The sequence below is a fragment of the Hibiscus syriacus genome, unplaced genomic scaffold (assembly GCF_006381635.1).
Source record: "Hibiscus syriacus cultivar Baekdansim isolate YM2019G1 unplaced genomic scaffold, ASM638163v2 tig00111393_pilon, whole genome shotgun sequence".
NCBI classification, from domain to species: Eukaryota; Viridiplantae; Streptophyta; class Magnoliopsida; order Malvales; family Malvaceae; genus Hibiscus; species Hibiscus syriacus.
The window spans coordinates 23,689-46,506 of NW_024063079.1; the positions used below are offsets into that span (position 1 = coordinate 23,689).

At 32.3% G+C, this 22,818-nt stretch overlaps 1 protein-coding gene across 1 annotated transcript; it reads left to right on the top strand.

Moving 5' to 3' along the window:
• The first annotated feature begins 16,406 nt into the window (after positions 1–16,406).
• Positions 16,407–21,256, top strand: LOC120160870 (filament-like plant protein 4). Its single transcript, XM_039171197.1, has 6 exons — positions 16,407–16,652; positions 17,427–17,538; positions 17,721–17,940; positions 18,028–20,479; positions 20,591–20,645; positions 20,772–21,256. Exons 2-6 carry the CDS (start codon positions 17,449–17,451, stop codon positions 21,201–21,203), a joined length of 3,249 nt encoding a protein of 1,082 aa, XP_039027128.1. The 5' UTR covers positions 16,407–16,652; positions 17,427–17,448; the 3' UTR covers positions 21,204–21,256.
• The last annotated feature ends 1,562 nt before the right edge of the window (positions 21,257–22,818 follow it).

Genomic DNA, 22,818 nt, shown 5'->3' on the forward strand with positions numbered 1-22,818 from the left:
TCAATCATTGCCCAACTAAATCGTCAAGTCCTCACATTGCTTTGCTTAAAGGTTTGAGATAGAAGTCGACTGTTAGTCACTCCAAGATTGCCAGGGATGGAACGGATGATGGGTTGGGACAGTAATCTCCTAAAAATTTAAAATTATAATATATTTTAAAAAATTTAATATTTTTTTATTAAAAAATTATTTTCATTCTTTAAATTTTATAAGTTCTCTACTATTTAGAATGGTACAGCCAAGCTTGGGATACGTGTCAATGTTCCAAAGCGTCAGGCACCCACAGATTTGTGATTGAGGAAAAGAGAAAGTGGACATATGTATGGTGTTAGTTGGTCCGTCATTGTCTTCTAAGGTGGATTTTTAGGGTTTGAACATCAAAGTACATAACCCTAAGTACTTGCTACAAATTCCCACTACACCACCTCTATCTGTATCATACACTTTTGGCACCGTCCCCATAAACCATTATCATCGGATTTGGGGTCTGTATCATAAATCAATATAGTGTATAGATTAGATGATTTATTGGTGTCTCATATGCATACCAACTATGAGTATATTTAAATCGAATTAGATTAAATCTATGAACGAAATGTAATTTTTTCATGCATTATTTTTTTATCATTAAAATTTAAACTTAAAATCTTACTTAAAAGTTATAGATAAAATTTATTGTCAGATTTATAGTATTTATTTTTATATCATGAAAAAAGAGAGACTGGAGTTAGAGGAGTGGGCTTTGAATTTGGTATAGGGTTCTCAATTTCCCATCAAACACCCATGTGAGATGCTTATTATTTTAATCACAAAAGAATTAAGCATTAAGACAGCCTTTTCTGTCCGCATAATCCGGGCTTGTAACATGCTTTAGCCTCTGTCTTAAACAAGGTAATTGTAGTTTAATTATGCCTTTAGGTCAGTTAAGCATTGTTTATTGTTGGGGGGGGGGGAAGGGTTTAAAAAGTAGTTTTGTCATAATCAATTTTTAATAAGGAATCTGCGGTTAAATACTCCTACCAAATAATATAATTCGTGGCACACCAAAAACATTTGTTATAACTTTGGAATCTTTGTTTGGTTTACTTCTCGATTGTCTTATGCAAACCTGACATCTTTCCATGTCTCTATCCTTTCTTATTATGAATTGATTGGGGGAGATCTTCTATAGATGCTATTATTCAAATATTAATGATGTCTTAAGTATCGTATTAGGCATTTTATTAAAATATAATTATTACATTAGACATTTTACGTCTACTCTTTTTGAAGAAGGAAAAGACAGCTAGAGACTCGTAGAAAATGTTTAGACAGCTAGCGAATTTTTGTTGTTGAAAATAATAGATTTTAGCCGAGGGTTACATAACATATTTATTTACCATATGCTTTTGGATTTTGATCTGGTTTCTATTTTTTTTTATTGTTCTTTAAGACTTTCTTCTGACTTATTCAGACCGATTCGTATCACCTTGTATTTTTTTAAATTTAAAATTTCAGATATAATTCAAATAATAATCGTAACATTTGATAAACCAAATCATGCTATTAGTTTCAATCTATATTATGTATAAGTTTAATGTTTGTTCCCTGATTTGATCAATTTAAATCCTCGTAATTTAGACATATTACCTTCGTATCATTTAGATCATGATTTAAATTTTAAAATTCAAAAAGTGTAAAAAATTACATTGATCAAATTCGAGTTCAATGACTAAAGTTACAAGTTATTAAAGATATAGGGATTAACGACATAGTTTGACCAATAACGAATTTAAGTGAGAAAGTGGATTATGACAAAAAGAAGCGTTGGGGATATATAGAGAAGGAATCTTCAGTGAAAATAGAATGGGAGTCTGAGTTAATTATTATTACTCTTATTGGTCAATTAATATTTTGGGATAATATTCTTTATTAAACGGAATACATCCTAATAAAGAAAATTTTGGTTCGATTGTATATTGAAAAAATAGTTATGAATTTTATAGATTTAACCCGAGTAAATTTGTTAGCTTAATTTTTTTTAAATTTTAAAAGTATTTGTAGAAAAAGAATTTTAATTTTCATAATATTTATAATTTTTAAAACAAGGATTTTTCATCATGATTTCATAACAATTAATCAAATGACATTTTTCTACTTTTAATCAATCATAACTTCATAGTTATATTGAAAAAATTGCATGGTCATAAATAAACCGAAAGTTAAGGAGACTTATAATAATTTGAACCTCCAATATTAAAATAAAATATGACTTATCAAAGAAAACTTATAGATCAAATAACAAAAAGTAAAAGTATCTTATGAATACATATGCGTATTAATAAAAGGATAAATTACATAAATGGTTGCTAATATTCGATTAAAGTTTTGTTTTTCTCATTAAAATTTCAAAAGTAACAAATTGACCAATAATGTTATCGATTTATAATAAATTTATTACTCGCAATTAACCGTCATTACTGCAGTCATAAAATATTGATATGATGCGTTAAACTAGTTAACTTAGCATGTTTGACCATACAGGACGCCCTTTGACCGACGGTTGACTCTTCTGTTGCTGCTTCTTCTTCTTCTTCTTTGCTGTCGTGCCTTGAATGCTAGCAAATCCACCCATAACTAAGCTGAGAAGTTAAGGGACGGTTCATTTTCAGGTTATTCGTAACTTCAGTGGCTGTCGGTATCAGCTTCATTTCTGCTTATAGACTACGGTTTTTGTCGGTGACATTGGGAAAACTTGAGCGACGTGCTTGAATTGGATTGTTTCTTTGCGAGCTTTGATTCAATTTTTATTGTTTCATCACCCTGATTTGTCGACGGCGTAGACGTATTTATACGCACGGATGAGCCACCAGTCATGGTGATTTATGGCTTATGGCTTATGTTTAACGTATTTATATGCGTTAAACAGAATTTAATTCTGTTAATGTTATTATTATAACATCTAAAAAAACTTATAAGGAAATGCTTCTACGTTTTATAAAAAAAATCTAAAAACTTCCGATTTATCTCCCGCTCGGATTCGGTACACTCCGGTAGGTTCGTAAACATCGACGACTTCAAAGGGTACTGCCATTTGTGGACCGAATCTGGACCTTTACTTCATGGGTTCGCTGAGAAAACAATCTGGTAATTCTAGAAAAAACAGAGCTCTGATTCTTACTCGTGGTACTCACTTCTGAGTTAGCTCGAGTGAATCACACATTGTTGAAAAGGTGGTCGAGTTATCCACCGACTCTATGATAGCTTCGGAGAATGCATGGAGATGGCGAGTTATCCACCGAGTCGTCCCGAGTTGGAATCGGACTGGTGCCTGGTGGCAAAGCAAAAAGGTCGAGACTTTGAGATTATTGAACCCGTGTAGAAGAAAAGAAACAAGTGGTTTTTAATGACTGCTGTGAATTCTGTGATTTATATGATTGAAGATGGGGGAAAGAGATATACAGATATAATTCCATCACTTTATCACCATTGTTGGACCTTTAATTTAGATTTTTATTTTCTTATATTTAAAAGTTATATAATCTCTATTATAAACCCTTTGCTTGAATTTGTGTCAATAAATCAATTCAATTTATAAAAAAAATAAAATGTTTATTTTTAAATAAAATAATTATAAATGATTATTTGAAAAATACAACATAGATTTAATTGGTTACAAATTGCTATTAGGCTATAACAAAAAGAACACTATTATCAGGCTTATTTGTAAAATAAGTCCTTTAATTTTTTTTTTTCAAAAAATAAAATCTTTCGCATCTCCAATCGAGTCCTCCAGCTATAAAATTTAATCAAAGAAGTTATTTTATTAAAATTAATCGTTATGCATGCTGACATGACAAATAATAACGTTAATAAATTTTATTGCTGTGAAAGTTTAGATGGTCAATTTTGATGATTTAACATTCTTGCTTTATATAGCATGTCTGTAAATAATTAAAAATATTCGAATTTTTTAAAAGATGAATAAAGCTTATTAACTAAGATAAAAGTGAATTTCTATTTCTAAAATTTTATATTAATGTCATTGATGTTTTTAAAAATCTTTAGATGTCATAAATTTGGATGGGCTTATATGCCTAAACTCATGTTTAGGCGAGTATTATTAGTTAAGATGTATATACGAAATACAATATATAGTTGGCAATGATTAAACAAATTTTAGTATTGCACAGAGATAAAATCATTATTCTAATTAATTTCAAAGCTGGCCAATAATTGTCATTGTTATAATGTATAATTTCCACTCGGCATTCATGCTCCTTTGGATTGGTAAAATAGTCATGCAAAGAAATTGTTTGTATCTCATATTAATGAGATGCAAAATTGATGAAAGGTTTATAAAATTATTTTTATTGAATAATAAAATAAAAGATGAAGTCTACGGACATATACCGTTGTTGCTGCCTTTTTCTTTGTCTTTATATTTTCGATACTTATGTGAACCTATATTTTAGGCCTTAACCACATTAATTTTTCTCAATTAAAACATCCGAGCTAATTTTATTTCAGATTTATCTGGTTAAAGATATTTTATTTTTTAAATTTACAATCCATGTAGATAATTGAAAATTTTTCTATAAAATTTTCCCCAATCTTTTTCTTGAATTTCCCCTAATCTTCGACTATAAAAAGAGATATTATTTTTCGATTTTAATTATTTAATTCACTAATCCTCTTTTAAAATCCTCTCTTCACGAGGAAGTATATTCGACATATTTTTTTTCCGACAGCGTGTATATTGATTAAAAGTCTCATTTTCATTTTTTTTAGAAAAGAGTAATAATTTTTAGAGTTCCACCTTTTTATTTCAAGTGTATAAAATTCAAAAGATTAAATTAATCTAAGGATAATATCCAATTTTAATGTGTCTATGGTGCTCAGGAAAATCAGAAAAATTAATGTGTCTATGGTACTCAGGAAAATCAAAGAAGCTTCTGAAAAGTGGGTTGTTGATTCCGGGGTGAGAAATCCCGACTCCATTGATGAGTTGGAGAGGAAAATTGCTGCTATTGCTAAATAAGATGGTAACTGAGCTCCTGGACCGGATGGCTTCAACATGAACTTTTTCAAGAAATTCTGGGTCCATATCAAAAATGAAGTGATGAAGTTTTACAAATCCTTCTGTAAGGGCAATGGTATGATCGCCAACAGCAAAGACCGGAGAAGTACCCAAGTGACCCCATCACACGAGCAAGGGCTAAGGAGTTTCAAGCAACGATGGAGAGTATGTTTACATCAAGTTTGGAACGTGATGAAGGAAGGATAATAAGGGAGGAATACTTTACGTTGCTTATGCATGAATTTGCATGAGAATTTAAAGTTTGCATAACATTCATTGCATTTAATAAGTGTAATGTTCATTCAAGCATGCATTGCATTTAAATCATCTAGTTCATTTAGGGAAGTAGTTCATTAATTAAACTAGTTCATTTATTAAATTAACTCTTAATTGTTTCATGCATGTTTTCAATTAAATATTGAATAAAGTTCACCTTTGTGTCTAGGTGCATGAGAGAAGTTGAATGGTTTCATCATATGCAAGAATGTTAGTCAGAATGTCTTCCAATTCTAGATGCGATACAGATGTGTTTGGTTCTAGAAATCAATTGGAAATTATTCCTCTATCTCTTAGCTTTCCAACGCCTTTTGAATCACCTTAATTCGATATCGGGAGCTTGAGATATGATCGATTTATTGAAGACAGTGCAGGCTGGAATTTTGTTAATGGAATTTTATGCATGGGTGATTTGGATGAGTTTGAGCCAAGGGAGAGTCTTTTCAATTTCAGCCAAGTGACAAGCCATTGAAGGACTCTAAATTCACCCATTCAAGGCATTCAAAGCTGATTGTTATCATCTAAGTTCAAGGGTTGTTCATATTCTTCAAGGGAGCATGCAATGAAGGGTGATTTAATTCACTTGTTAAGACAATTTTCAGCATGGAATGACAAGAGTCTTCCACCCCTTGGACGAAATTAAGAACAATTTCAGCTTCAAATTGTCTAGATTCATCACCAAAATGATCTTAGAATATTCAGTCAACCTTGAAGATAAGAAGACAAAGCATTCAAGTGCATTTTATTGCTAAATTGATGAGAATGTTTTCATCTTTTAAGTCTTTTCATATGCTGCTTAGAAACACTATAAACAGGCACCTTTGAGATTATTTGTAGACACATTTGAATATATAAAACATCTTTGAGAGGTTGCTTTCATTCTTGTTCTCTTGTAGAACTTTATCGGCTTCAAGATAGTCTTGTAGTCTTTATCCATTTCCTTTTGTTATAGTGTTGGTTCCTAGCTCATCTATAGCTAGTGGGTCACATTCCATACCCTACCATTTCTATTCCAACTTTTTATATTGTTGGTTCTTAGCTCCAAATAGCTAACGGGTCACAATCCACTTTAACCTTACAACACTTACCACGACAACACTATTTGCCACGACAACGCCATTCATATTTCACTATCTATTTTCATTATCATTAAACCACAACAACCATCACTCTTCCATCACCTTCAAACAACTTCCTCATTCTTTTCATTCCATCATTTCAATTATTATTTCATATCATTTCCTTTTTATGTTTATATTTATGCAATTTCAGAGTTCAAGCTATCATTACGGGGTTCTTACTAGAATCACGATCGGACATTCACATATATAACTCGAAACATATAATCGAGATGGATAAATCCATTAATCATACCTTTGTGACCTTAATTCTTAAAAAGGATGTCCCTTCTGGTATTGAAGATTACAGACCTATTCACTAGTGGGAAGCTTATATAAAATTCTGGCCCGTATTCTGTGAAACAGACTGTCACTTCATATGCACGAGTTAGTGGGTGATAATCAGTTCGCCTTCATCCCATGGAGACAAATAGCATATTGTGTCCTCATCGCCAACGAAATCATAGATGAGCTATTACAAAAGAAAAGAGCCTCACTCATTTTCAAAGCTGATTTTCGGAAAGCATAAGACACTGTTGATTGGGCATTCCTCGACCTTATATTATGCAAAATGGGCTTTGGTGATAGATAGGGATGGCAAAAAAATCCGAACCCGATGGGAAAAACTGAAAATCGAATTAAACGGGTCGGGTTCGGGGATGATAAACGGGGACGGGAAAAAATCGTTTATGCTAAACGGGGACGGGGACGGGTTTGGTAATCCCCGCCCCGATTACCCGATTACTCGGCCCGATAAATATTAAAAATAATTATTATATATATATATATAATATTAATAAATTTAATTTAAATTAAAATTTATATATAATATTTATATATTTAATTTAAATATATATACCCAACCCGATACCTGGTCCGATACCAGTTTAAATAACCGTTTATGCTAAACAGAGATATCCGTTTCCCCGCGGTGTTTCCCGATTACTCGATGGAGATTCCCGTTTAAATCCCCGCGATTTTTTAAGTGGGGACGGGTACGGATTTTTTAAACGGGACGGGTTGCCATCCCTAGTGATAGATGGTGCAAATGGATAAATCTGTGCGTTTCGACAGTGTCCATATCAGTTCTCGTTAATGACTCTCCGACTAAATCATTTAACATAAAACGAGGACTTAGGCAAGGCTGCCCCCTCTCCCCACTACTATTCAATCTAATAGGGGAGGCTCTTTGTTCTCTCCTTCACCAACGTCGCACTTGGGTCTTATTAAGGGTGTGCTGGTTGCCGAAAACGAGCTCCGGATCTCCCATCTCCAATTTGCCGACGACCTTATTATCTTCGCCGAAGCTGAAGAAGTGTATGTCCAAAATATAAAAAGGATTCTCATGATTTTTGAAATTTCCTCGGCCTCAAACTCAATGTTAAGAAAACTGTCCTATACGAAGTCAACGTCCACCCTTCAAGAGTCCAAAACTGGACGTCATTAATCAATTGCAGCAGTGGTTCATTACGTCTTACTTGGGTCTCTCTCGGGTTTTCTCCGAACTCCGCCTCCATTTGGAAACCGATCATAGACAAATTTAAAAATCGCCTTGATGGTTGGAAAAGTAGGATGCTCTCTTTTGGGGGACGCATAACCTTAGCCAAGTCCGTCCTATCAAGCTTACCGGTGTACTTCTTGTCCATTTTCCAAATGCCGTGTTCGTCAGCATCGACGCTTAATAAAATAATAGCCAGGTTTATCTGGGGTTCCACTAATTCTAGAGCCATTCACTGGGTTAGTTGGAATCTCCGCCTCCATTTGGAAACCGATCATAGACAAATTTAAAAATCGCCTTGATGGTTGGAAAAGTAGGATGCTCTCTTTTGGGGGACGCATAACCTTAGCCAAGTCCGTCCTATCAAGCTTACCGGTGTACTTCTTGTCCATTTTCCAAATGCCGTGTTCGTCAGCATCGACGCTTAATAAAATAATAGCCAGGTTTATCTGGGGTTCCACTAATTCTAGAGCCATTCACTGGGTTAGTTGGAATCTCCGCCTCCATTTGGAAACCGATCATAGACAAATTTAAAAATCGCCTTGATGGTTGGAAAAGTAGGATGCTCTCTTTTGGGGGACGCATAACCTTAGCCAAGTCCGTCCTATCAAGCTTACCGGTGTACTTCTTGTCCATTTTCCAAATGCCGTGTTCGTCAGCATCGACGCTTAATAAAATAATAGCCAGGTTTATCTGGGGTTCCACTTATTCTAGAGCCATTCACTGGGTTAGTTGGAATCTCCTAAGCAGATCCAAATCCCGTGGAGGCATTGGTCTCTTCGACCTTAAGATTAGAAACTGTGCCTTGCTCAACAAGTGGGTTTGGCGATTCGGTTAAGGATCATAATTGTCTTTGGAGAAAAGTTATTGGCGAAAAGTATGGCTATCACGAATAAGCACTGCTGCCCTCAACCTTTGGGTAGAAAAAACTCTTGGGTATGGAAAAATATAACATGCCCTCTGTCCATCTCAGATGTTCACTTTGGTAACAAAATCAGATTAGTCATCGGAGACGGCAAGTCTATTGATTTCTGGAACGATTATTGGACAGAAGTTGTTTCTCTCAAAGAATCTTTCCCCAGGATCTATAGCTTATTGGCCATAAAAAAATCCGGTTGTGTGAATGAATTTGGTTCTAAATCCAACGGTATTTGGCGTATGGGAGTTGGCTGTTTGGGACAGTTTTATATCAGTGCTAAACAGAGCTGCTGCTTCCTCAATCTCCTCAGACACCACCATTTGGTTGGGTTCCTCTGATGGCCAGTACCTTCCCAAGCGATATTGTGAGCTTGTTTCGTTAAATGGAGCAACTATGGACTTTACTTGGAGACTGGTATGGGCTAACATAGCTCCACCCAAAATGGAAGCTTTCTTGTGGAAAGTCATGCATGGAAGAATCCCCACCAAGGTAGAACTCTCTAAACGTTGTGCTTACTCGGGTGATAATTTGAATTGCGTATTTTGTGGCAGGGTGGAAGAGACAATCCCTCACCTTTTTCTGCATTGTGATATTTCCGAGCATGTTCGGTCAAAATGGTTCAATTTATGGGAGACATCTTGTGCAGTTCCAATGGATCCCCGATCGTTTATTTTGTTTTGGGATGGTTTTCTGGGCCAAACCGATGTGGAAATTAGCTCTTTTTGGATTCATGTGGTCACTTTGGTTATGCAGAAATGAAGTCATTTTCAAGGGAAATAAATTTAAATAGATTTCTTACCATACGAGTTTTTTTTAATAAAATAATTGTTCATATATATAGACACTATGGATTACAGTTAAATATAAAGTTATTCATGAAGATTTCTTCAACTTAGACGTTAAATTTTTAGCTTTTGGTCATTTGTAATTTTTTAGACGTTGGTTGCTTTAATCTCCAACTTTGATTATTCTAATTTGGTATTCAATTTACTCGTGGTTGGTTTAATCTCTCTATTTCTACTTATTAGAAATTAAATTTATTCGAGTTGATTACAAAGTAATTTTAGGATGAGTGGGTAACCAAAACCATCCAAGATGGGTCACATGTTTATCTAAATTTCTTGGGGGAGTGATCATACGTTCAAAGACTTCAACATTCTTTCGTACCAACAAAGCAAAGCATTCAAAATTCCGACCACCATAAATATTCATATCGATTCATACATTTAAATTCTTATAATTTGAAAATTAACGATTTACTTACAAATGTTATCTTATAATTACATTATACCATTAAAAAATTAATAATATATAGCGTTTTTCTCTTTTTTTTTAGGAAATAATACCATTGTTTGATCATATAAAAAGACATTTAATTTCATTGAATCCATCAAATGATCCTAGTAATAAAAGCCAAAAGGGAACGATATTATCTTTAGAAATCTTGAGTTCAAGCAGTTACGTCTGTAGGTTGTGTATATGTTATCACTTGATTAAGAAAATTCTGAACATATACTTCGTTGTAAAACTTTGAATTATTCAATTAATTGAATGTAATTATGTACTAAACATTTTTTTTAAATAAAAATTTTAAACAGATATTACTTAATAATTATATGTTAATACAATTAATGTAGATTTAAAGGAAGAAAATACCGAAAAGAAAGACGAAAGAGACCTTGGATAACGCGACCACTAATAACAATGAGTGAGATTAATATAGGACACCGAAATTTGGTGACAAAATTATGAGTTAAAAATAAAGCATCTTTTAATTATTATTCTTCTCCAATCGTACACTTGTTCAATCTACCATCCCTACATACATTTATTTATTCATCCTACGAGGAAATGGATGGAGCTCACAACAATGACCACCGATCTTTAAAGAATCAACAAATTTTTTTAACATTTGAGATTATTTATTTAATATCTAATTCTTTGATGTTCATATGAATCTATCATCTTCTTTTTCATTTTACAATTTGGATGATTTAATTAAATCCCATAATTTGTTGGATTATGAAGACAGCTACATTCTACTCTTATCCATTGATTAATTAATAGACAAATTAACGTTTAATTCCATTGTTTTTATTGTATACCATTAACATCAATATAGCACTAATTGTTTTGCTGTGACAGCATATATAATTAGTTTTTTAAATAAATACATACAACATATAAATCATGTATATATACTAGTAATATAATTTACATGAAAAATACCAAAATATTGACACGTGTGCCTACACCTCTCCCTTATTTTCCTCGTAAGGATTCCAGCACTGCAGAAAACGTGTGAAGTGTAGGGGCCACTTGTATTTTTTTTCTTTTGTGCAGTTACTGTTTTCTTGTACAAAACTAGGTTCCAATCATGACGCATGTTCTTATCCAACTAATATGATTTCTAAAATAGATATAAAATTAGGATAAACTACGTATTTAAACACTGATTATTGTTTTAGTTTTATTTTTTTATTTTACTCGTACAATTTTTTTTAAAATTATCAATAATGTTACATTTTGATTTTAATTTTTATCACTCATCGTTAAAAATTTTAATAGAATTGATTTCGTGATATTTTCTTATTTTTTCAACGATAACGTGACATGATATTTATGGTGACACATCAACATCACTATTAATTTTTTAACGGCGAGTGAGTAAAATAGAACTAAAACGTAATGTTAGTGATGATTTTGAAAAAAATAATTGCGTGAAAAACAAAACAAAGTAATAATTATATGTAGTTTATCCAAAAAAAATTATTAAGCTAATTAAATTAGTATAATCTTTTGTTTAAATTAAATTTGATTAATTTAAATTTAAATCTAATCTAATCCAATTTGATTAAAAATTTTATGGTAAAGTTCAAAAATAGTACCCTAATTATAAGATATTATTCTATTGAGTATTTCGACTATTAAAAGTTACAAAATATTCCATTGACTATAAGACGTTGCTTTGTTAAGTCCATTGACAATTAGAAGTTATAAAATGAGCATTTGACAATTCATTTAAATGGTACTTTTTCGTTAAAAATTTGATGGTAGTCTAAGCTAGACGTTAACCTGTTGATTGAGATATGATAAGACCTGATCTCAAAATCTCAAACAACTAGCATATCTTAGTTCAACTTATATGACCTTCAATTTTTTAACTGAAAAAAACGATTTTGGAATATAATGAATAGTCGGGTGACCATTTTGTAATTTTTAATAGTCAAAATACTTAACAGCAACTTCCTATAGTTGAGATATCATTTTATAACTTTAAAATAGATACATTATTAAATTTAAAACAATCAAAAAATATTAAATATCTAATTTTAAAAAATAAGAGAAGTTAAAAATCTTTTTTAACTTAAAGTTAGATTAACAAAATTTAAAATGACATTAAATAAAAAAATTAAGGGTAAACTACATAAATGGTCATTGTTGTTTGATTAAAATTTTCTTTTACCTATTGATGTTTTAAAAGTAATGATTTGATCATTGATATTGTCGATTTATAATAGATCGATCACCCGCCGTTATCAATCGTTGCTGGGAATAATAAAATGTTGATGTGACGCGTTAAATTGGTGATCTAGCACCATTTTGTCACACGTTTGACTCCCTAAAATTTTTTATCGGTGTTTTTTTTCTCTTTTATTCTTAAAGCGATTAACACCATAACACCACCACCATGGAATATTGTAGAGCTCACTGATACAACAATCGATGTTCGAAAATCACCCTAAGTGATGGAACATCAACACCATACGACCACCACCTACTCATCATCAACAATCACCATCTCATTCTTTCCCAATGGTTCCCCTATATTTCTTCCCTTAGTTCATCCCCACCTCTACTTCTTCTTGGCAAAATAACTAGGAGCTCCCGATTAATTAAGGGGAGATGATTAAAGGCAACGCCAAAAATAAACATACCACAAAAGAGATAAAAATCTAAAGATCCTTTTTTGATTCACGACTCTTTGTCTATTATTAAAATCGATGAAGCACAAATCTTAAACCCACATCATCTCTCAAATCTTAATTCCACGCCATCTCTCGTTATCGTTACTTATGACCTTATTCATTATATATTCACATTAATCGGTTTAAGTGAAAATAGAAGACTTAAACAGTTTGAACTTCGACGGATTCTTACAACACTAGTTCTAGGAAGAGGAATCTTAAGGTAAAAAGCAGTAGACTAATTGAATGGTTACGAAAAGTTACATGAAATATCATTAAGTATACCTAAATTATTATAATAATTTAAATATAATATTATCAAATTATAACAATTTATGTATTTTTAATAACACTCTTTGACCATTAATTTAAATTCTCTAGGGTAAAATTTAACTGAATTATTAAAAGATAAACTTAACCCAAAACATGTGTAGCATCTAAAGCAGAAGAGTGGAGAGCAGCTTTTAAAGTAAGTAGGGTCGAAGATTAGTAGCATTAAATTACATGTCATGTACTGAAATAAAAGAATTTCAACGGTGGTGAGGTGATGATGCATGGCAGTAAATGCACAGACTAGGAAGTGAAAGATAGATATAAAAATTTTATATTTATTAATTTATATTATAAATTTAATATAAAATTTAAAAAAAATTAATTACATTAAAAATTTAAAATTTAAAAAAACTATTATACCATTTACTCTTGGTTCATCCCTGAACGGAGCATGGTAACATACAAAACTTTAATTAAAAAAATAAAAAAACTACACAGAAAATCACTCGATTATTTTCTTAGAAAGGTAAGGACATAATATATTATTGGTATTACTTGAGATACAGCATATTATATATAACTAATTTTAGACTCCATGCTAGAATAAAATAAGAAAATAGAAGTTTTAATACAGAAATTCAAATCCAGGCTCTATTGAAATAATAAGATCACAAAAACTACAAAAGTGAATTCATTGTTGGTTTATAATTTGGAAAGATTATATGTATTTCTTAAATTATAATTAACGCAAGATTAAAATAAAAATGAATTTACATTTTAAAACTGAATTTAATATTTTTCTTTTAATCTATTTTTTTCTTTTGAATATATAAATTACAATAAATATCAATTTTTATGTTAAATCCATTTGAATTATATTTTTATTATAATTTAAACTATTCGAATTTATAATATATTTTTGCTATTTTGAAAATCAAATTTTTATAGAAAATTTTGATAAATGTTGAATTAAACTTATATTCATTTTGAATTATAATCTAAATTATTATTTTTATTATCATATTAAAATTAACTAAAATTAATGGATATTGAAAATTAATTACAAATATGATAATTACATAATATTTATCGAATATTAAAGTAAGATTTTTTTTTTCATTAAACTAATGTGAATTACAAAGTAGTATCAATTCTAAGTAATCTAAATCATTTAACAATAAACGTTTAATCATCTATGCTGTTGATGGTGTCTGAACTCATGACCTCTAGAAACAATAATAATATTTTTAACCGCTGAAATAAGTTGATTTATGAAATATTAAAGTAAAATTTTTTCATGAAACTAATGTGATTACAAAGTAATATCAGTTCTAAATACTCTAAACCATTTGACAATGAACGTTTAATCATCTTTGTAGTTGCTGGTGTCTGAACTCATGACCTCTATAAACAATAATTACTTTTTTAACCACCGAAATAAGTTGATTTATGAAATATTAAAGTAAGAACTAAATTTGCTCGAGTGGTTTAGATGGTTCTATTATATCCATATTGCTTTTGTTCAAATCCCGATTTTAACACTTTTATTTTCCTTTTTATTCTAGCATGCAGTCTACCAGTCTAGTATAAGTTATATATAATATGTTGTATCTAAAGTAACAACAATGAACGGCTCAGTGGTTGTGTCCAGCCCTAACCTCTCTTAAGACTAAATTAATTTATTCAACTAAATAAATTAAAAATAAGAAAAATCTCTCCAATAAAATGATGTCATATGTTAAGATTAGATTATAAAATTAAATTTATTGAAGGAAATTAAAATTATGATTAAATTCATAAAATATATAAATTAAGAATTAAATATATAATTATATCAATTTTTTTAACTATCACATCACTTCATCTGTTAAAAATTTAACAACCAATGGCTTAATTGAATCATTTAAATGTTGGGTGATTTGATTGTTAGTATTGAAATATCGATGATGAAAATGAAAATAGATAATAATTAAGTGTTCACCCGTGTAATTTACCAAAACACCCTAACCATTAGGTGTAATGAGTGATTCAGTGGTCCAAAGTCGTAACACTTACAAAACACCAATATCCCATATTCCCCAAACGTCGCTTACAGCTCACATGTTGCTTCTACCATAAGACTCGATTATATTTACATTCAAAATATTTAACTTAATACAAAAATTAAACTCCAGAATTTACTTGAGGTTATGATTATTTTTTGGGTAAACTACATCAGATACCATTGAACTTTAGGTGGTGTATTGTTTATACCACTAAACTTTAAGTTTTATCAATTATAACACTAAATTTTTATTTTTGTTTCAATTATACTATTGAGCCGTTAAATTGTTAACAGTCGGATCAAAACGACGTTGTTTTGGTGAGATGTCAATGTTGGCAGCCATTATCCATATCGAAAGCCATAAGCTACGTCATAATATCGTTAATGATTTAACAGTTCAGTGGTATAATTGAAACAAAAATCAAAGTTCATTGGTATAATTGAAAAAATTGAAAATTTAATGGTATAAATAATACAATGCCTAAGTTTAGTGGTATTTGATGTAGTTGACCCTTATTTTTTTTAGGTATTTGGTTGAATAAATTTTTACTCGGATATTATTTCGGTCATCCATTATTCTTTTAAAGAGTAAATTTAATTTTTGTTTTAGTTTCAATTTAGTTATCTATTATTAAAAGAATTAACAGTGATGTTGATGTATCATCATAATATAATATTATATCATCAAGGAAGAAAATAAAAGTATTGCATCAATCGTTCTGTTATATTTTAACGATAAGTAATCAAAATAAAATTAAAATATAATTAAGTATAATTTTAAAAGAAAAATAATTGAGTGATAAAAATAAAATTATACAAATAATTAGGTAAATAAGTAGTTTATTTTTTGGGTAAATTATAAATTTGGTAACTAAACTTTACACTCTCTCCTATTTCGTTCATTGTACTTTAAATCTTTTCAATTTTCTCACTGAACTTAATACATTTGATTTTTTGGTCATTCAGCCGTTAAATAGTTAACGGCGTTAAAATGAGCTGTTATATAAATGCAAAACGACTTCGTTTTGGTTAATTTTTTTTAAATGATATCGTTTTTAACACTGTTAACTATTTAATGACAGAGTGATCAAAATAGGAGAGAGAGTAAAGTTTAGTGATAAAATTTGTAGTTTACCCTTATTTTTTCCAGTTTTTTTAGCTGGTTATAGAATCTAGTTTTAATGGAAAGAATTTACCTTTTCTTACCGTTTCTGGATATATATAACCAACAGTTGTCATATATGCAGAAAAACTATCAAAAAACTTCAAAAGGTGATTGGTTTTGGAACATTTGCATTCTTTGCTTACCCAACTCCAACACCACCAGTCCACCATCACTTCGGCCGCTCTCCTCCGCCGCCATTGCCACCACTTCTTTCACTTTCTCAAAACCTCAATAACAAGAAACCACAAAAACCAAAGTATCTCAATCTTTAAATCTCAAACAACACTTTTTATTCACACTAAATTCACTCTACAAAGCTACATTTCTCAAAGGTAAGTCCAGTTTATCAAATACTGCCAATTCTAAAAATATAGTCATTTGCTTGATAAGTTGATTTATTGCTTTAGTTTTTTGTTTAACTATAAACGGTTGGTAGTGAGAGCACAGTTGCACTTTATATAGTGAGTAAAAATGGAAACTTTTTTTTGGTTTTCATCTCTGCATTTAGTTTCTTTTCTTTTAACTGCAATAGAGATGTTCGTTTTCAAGATGAGTAAAATGTTTCCTTTGAGATTTTTGTTAAGTTTTTTTGTCGGTGGGGTTTCATGTGTTGGGATTTTTTTCTATATCTTTTAGATTTCAACTGAAGCCATTGATGAACTTGGTTTTGCTTGAGATTTCAATCTCCTCTGATTCAATTGCATGTATATTTATATTTCATTTTCTAAATTGACGGCTTGTCTTTCTCCATCACGTTTTTTTCAGTCCCAAATCTACCGAACTTCTGTTTGTTCATCTTCATTCTGGTAGTACAATCTGCTTTGTAGATTTTCAAGCTTGCAGCTTTTTTTCCCCCTCCTCTACTTGACATTCTGTTTGGTAGCTGAGAAAATGTGTGGTGAAAGAGAAGAAAACTTTGATTTTCTGACAGTTGTGTAATAATTTGATTTGGTCAAAGTAAATTCTAGTAAAAAAATTGAACTTTGTTCTTAGGATTATTGGTGAGATTAACTAAAAACAGTTAATAGTTTGGTGAATTCGTGCTAGAAAGTAGAAACATTATTCCATCATGCAATGTTAAACAATTAATGGTCTTCTTGACATAGGCTATAAAGGGTTTTTCAAGTAATGGACCGTCGATGGCCATGGAAGAAAAAATCATCCGATAAAGCTGCTGCCGCCGCCGCTTTGGCTTCAGTTGCAGCTCAAACTGATCAGGTAAATCTTGTATACTTAACTAAAATGTGCAGCAAGCATACTTGTTTAGGCTATCTTTTCATTCTTGATTTTAATTCGAACTACATTATCTCTGCTTGAGCAGAGATTTGGATCTGCTTATCATCTAAATTGTTGAACTGTTTTATCAGATATTGATTTTGTTTTGATTTTTTGTTGAGTAGGATACCTACAAAAAATCGAAGTTTGTTCAAATTTCGGTGGAATCATATTCGCACCTCACTGGTTTGGAGAATCAAGTGAAAATATACGAGGAACAAGTCCAGACATTGGAGGATGAGATTAAGGACTTGAATGAAAAGCTCTCTGCGGCCAATGCAGAGATTACTACCAAGGAAGACCTGGTGAAACAGCACACTAAAGTTGCAGAAGAAGCGGTCTCGGGTTAGTCTATGCTCAAATTTCAAAGCCTAATGTAATATTTAACTTTGTCCGAATTTTTCTCAACCTGTGCTGTTGGTTTTGCTGTAGGTTGGGAAAAGGCTGAAGCAGAAGCCTTGGCATTGAAAAATCATCTCGAATCTGTTACCCTTTTGAAGCTCACTGCTGAAGATAGGGCTTCGCATTTGGATGGTGCTCTTAAGGAGTGCATGCGACAAATCCGAAATCTGAAGGAAGAACATGAACAGAAGTTGCAAGATGTCATAAATAGCAAAAACAAACAATGTGAAAAGATTAAGCTCGAGCTTGAAGCTAAGATAGCTAATTTAGAACAAGAGCTCCTTAAGTCTGATGCTGACAATGATGCAATTTCTAGGTCTTTGCACGAACGTTCTAACATGCTGGTTAAGATTACTGAAGAAAAATCATTAGCTGAGACCGAGATTGAGCTTTTGAAGGGTAACATTGAATCATGTGAAAGGGAAATAAATGCACTGAAGTATGAGCTGCATGTAGCTTCCAAAGAGCTAGAAATTCGTAATGAAGAAAGGAATATGAGCATGAGAACTGCAGAAGCAGCTAACAAGCAGCATATGGAGGGTGTCAAAAAGATAGCAAAGCTAGAAGCAGACTGCCAAAGACTGCGTGGTCTTGTGCGGAAAAGGTTGCCCGGCGCTGCTGCACTTGCTCAAATGAAGTTAGAGGTTGAGAGTTTAGGACGGGATTACGGAGATACTCAAATAAAGAGGTCTCCCTCCCGGCCTTCTAGTCCACATGTGCCCGCTGTGACAGGCTTCTCCCTTGACAATGCACAGAAATTCCAGAAAGAGAATGAGTTCCTCACGGAACGATTATTAGCAATGGAAGAAGAAACAAAGATGCTGAAAGAAGCTTTGGCAAAGCGTAACAGTGAACTACTGGCTTCTAGGAATCTGTGTGCTCAGACATCTAGCAAGCTTCAAACTTTAGAAGCACAATTCACCTTCAGCAACCAACAAAGCAGCTCCTCAAGAGCTATTCAGATTCCTGAAGTCTACTTAACTCGAACTGCTAGCAGTTCTCCAAGTGTGGCTTCTGTATCTGAAGATGGAAATGATGATAAAAAAAATTGTGCCGACTCGTGGGCAACAGGTGCGACCTCTGAGCTATCTCAATTCAGGAAGGAAACGAGCATTGAGAAGTCGAATAGAACTGAAAATGAAAAGCACCTGGATCATATGGACGATTTTCTTGAGATGGAGAAGTTGGCGTGTTCTTCAAATGATTCTACTGCAAATGCTGCAATAAACATTTCAGGTTGTACCAACAACAATACATCGGAAACTGTTAATGGTGGTGATGCTTTGGGAGAGATTTCTTGGAAGGAACTCCAGTCTGAAAAGCAGCTTGATCTACCACCAACAGCAAACGGGTCTATGAACATGGATTTGTCAGAAGTTTATCATGAATCTAATGCAGACAAATTGCTTGTTATGAAGCTTCGATCAAAGCTCTCTATAGTGCTTGAATTAATGTCTAAGGATGCTGATGTGCAGAAAATTCTTGGGGACATCAAACGTGCTGTCCAGGATGCACATGACAACCTGAGCCAGCACTCTGTCATTGGTGTTTCTGAGGAAGTGGTGCATGAGTCTGGTGGCACATGCATTGGGCGGGATCATCCGGAAAATGGTAGCTTAACTGAAGAGAAGGACATCACTATGCCCCCAGGTACTAAGGTGACTTCAGAAACTTTGCAAACCGTAAGTCGAGAACTAGCTGCCGCATTATCTCAGATTCATGACTTCTTACTGTCCCTGGGGAAAGAAGCAAGGGCATTTGACGATATCTCTTCCGATGGCAACAGCTTAAGCCACAAAATCGATGAGTTGTCCATCACCTACAATAAGGTCTTATGCAGCAATATGAGTTTGGATGATTTCGTTTTCAATCTTTCTACTGTTTTAGCCAAAGCCAGTGAATTAAGATTCAACGTGCTCGGCTACAATAGTAGTGATGTGGAAATCAATGGTTCTGATTGCATAGAAAAGGTTATTTTACCAGAGAATAAGGTAAATCAAAACAATTCATCCGAAGGAAGATATCAAAATGGTTGTGCTCACATTTCTAATTTGACTTCCAATCCTGATGTTCCCAATGAAGGAAACATTGTCTTGGAATATGAATCAAAACAGATGAGCAGCATCTCTTTGGACGAGTTCAAGGAATTGAAGTTGGAGAAAGAAAACATGGAAATGGATCTTTCTCGATGTACTGAAAATCTGGAGATGACCAAGTCCCAATTACATGAAACTGAGCAGCTTCTAGCAGAAACAAAATCTCAATTGGCTTCTGCTCAAAAACCAAACAGCTTGGCCGAGACACAGCTCAAGTGCATGACAGAGTCGTATAGGTCACTTGAAACGCACGCAGGGGAGTTGGAGACCAAGGTGAACCATCTCAGTGAAAAAAACGAAAATCTGGAAAATGAGCTTCAAGATGAAAAGAGAAGTCACCATGATGCTTTCGCCCGATGTAAGGAACTAGAAGAACAATTGAAAAGGTAAGCATTGCACTCTTCTCATACAATTTTAAAGTTACACCAACACTTTGTTGTTTGATTCTATATGCCTGTGTATTTACATATAACAAAATTGTTTTCCATCACTTATAGGAATGAGAAATGTTCTGTTTGTTCAGCAGCCGATAATGACCTCAAGAACAAGCAGGTGAGACTATATTTTATCTCGTCTTGTTTACAACTATGAAACCTAATATTGATGTTAACAAATACCGACTAGCGCATTTCAGTGTTGGAAATGGTCATGATATTGATCTGTTTGTGTCGACGACAGGACAAAGAATTAGCTGCTGCGGCCGAGAAGCTCGCTGAATGTCAAGAAACCATATTCCTTCTTGGCAAGCAATTGAAGGCTCTCCGCCCTCAGACTGATAAGATGGGGTCACCCTACAATGAGAGGAGTCAGAAGGGTGAAGACGAACCCTCTACTAGCTACTTGAGCTTGCAAGACTTAGACCAGGCGGAGATAGACACTGCTGCATCTGGCAACGGAATCCAAACCAGTGCGGAATCCTCATTGGAGTCATTTAACAAACCATGCAGCCCTTCCAATACCGAAGAAAACCTTACGAAATTACCGGCCGGTTCGAAACATAGGTCTACCATGTCAAGCACTTCATCTTCAACTTCTGCCACAACAACCCCGGAGAAACATTCGAGAGGCTTTAGCAGATTCTTTTCCTCCAAAGGAAAGAATGGTGTTTAAACCAGCAGCATTACATGGACATAAAAAATACCTACATATTTATTTTACTGGTTTTCTTCCACTCTCGTTTCACATGTACGTATTGGTTTATTCCTTATTTTCCAATAAAAAATAATTAAAATATTTCTTATCCATAAATTTTAACAGTTCAATTTACAATGGAAGTATAATAATTTAAAAATTAATATAAAATATAATTCAATATTTATCGTTATTTATCTGTTAAATCTTATCGTTCTTTATTTACTTGGATCGTCTACTTGTCCTCCTTTTTGAAAATATCTCATCTCATCTCCCCTTTTCTTTTCTTTTTCACCGCTTATAAAATGAAAGTTACACCTAATTTTACCACCCATCCACCATGCGACTACACTCGCTCAGAAGAAATATGACATAATCATCGAGTCAAACTTTGCATCATGAATTCATCTATATAAAACTTGGCAACAAACTTTGTAACCGCAAGCTGAATCTGATATAAACTTAATTAGAAAAAACCCAGATTTTGTTGAAACACGCAAACCCTACACTACAACCCACCTCCCAACATACGTGCCTTTCCTTGTCCTAATAATACCTAATATTATATGTGGCAGAGATGAACAATACCGAACATGCAATCTCATTTAATTCTTTATAACCAAACTTGGATATTTGGTTTTCTTTTAAACAAACAAATAAATAAAGGAAATTAAAAATATTATATGTTATGCCGTGGTTTACTGCCCTCAAGATTTATCAATCATTGTTTTCTTCAATTTTATATTTCTCTTACTTTTATATTCATTTTATGATTTATATTCAAGGTTTGTAATTATCGTGTCGAACTATATTTGTTTATGATATTGTAACGAGAATTCTCTTATTGAGAATACAATGTATCTTCTGAGGAATGAAGGCAGGAGAAATTCCTTGGGGAAGGAGATTATTGAAGGGTCAAAATACATTATTATTATTATTATTATTATTATTATTATTATTATTATTATTATTATTGTTATTATTGTATTAATTTAAAACTACTATACTTTTTAAAGACATTTAATTATAATTTTATTATTTAGGGGTTTTAAAACAATTTCATCACAATGATAAATTAAATTAGTGTTATAAAATCTAAAATGCATTAAGCGAACTCGGAGGTAAAAGAATTGTTGTTATTCCTTGAGGTCTTAAGTTCGAGCACCATGATTGTCAAAAGCATGAGCGTTTAATGTCAAATGATTGAAAACTATCTTTAAACAAATATTACATTATAATTACCACATATAAATGAAAAAATGTGTCATGAAACCATAGGAGTTAAAAAAATAAACTTATCATTGAAGGGGTTCTACCTCTCCGGAGCTACCCATGTAAATTGTGCCTTGTTATATGTTTAATGTTTTATTAGAAACTTATTAAATAATTTTAATAACGAACAAATATTATTTTCTAGAAAATTGTGTTCTAATAATTATGTTTGTAAGATATATATTATATTAATAAATTAAATTTTTTGAACAAATACTAACTTTTAATCAATACATATTATTCAAAAGAAAATATTTTATTAGTCTTGTGATTTTCTCTCTCTCCCTCTCCAATTTTTTTCTTAATTATTTAGGACGATGAC

What these genes read in the sequence shown, in the direction of transcription:
- LOC120160870 (XM_039171197.1), top strand. Translation starts at nt 17,449, where the DNA reads ATGGACCGTCGATGGCCATGGAAGAAAAAATCATCCGATAAAGCTGCT. An exon ending in TGCAGAAGAAGCGGTCTCGG is followed by an intron (nt 17,941 to 18,027) that starts GTTAGTCTATGC and finishes GTTTTGCTGTAG; the next exon opens with GTTGGGAAAAGGCTGAAGCA. An exon ending in CTAGAAGAACAATTGAAAAG is followed by an intron (nt 20,480 to 20,590) that starts GTAAGCATTGCA and finishes CATCACTTATAG; the next exon opens with GAATGAGAAATGTTCTGTTT.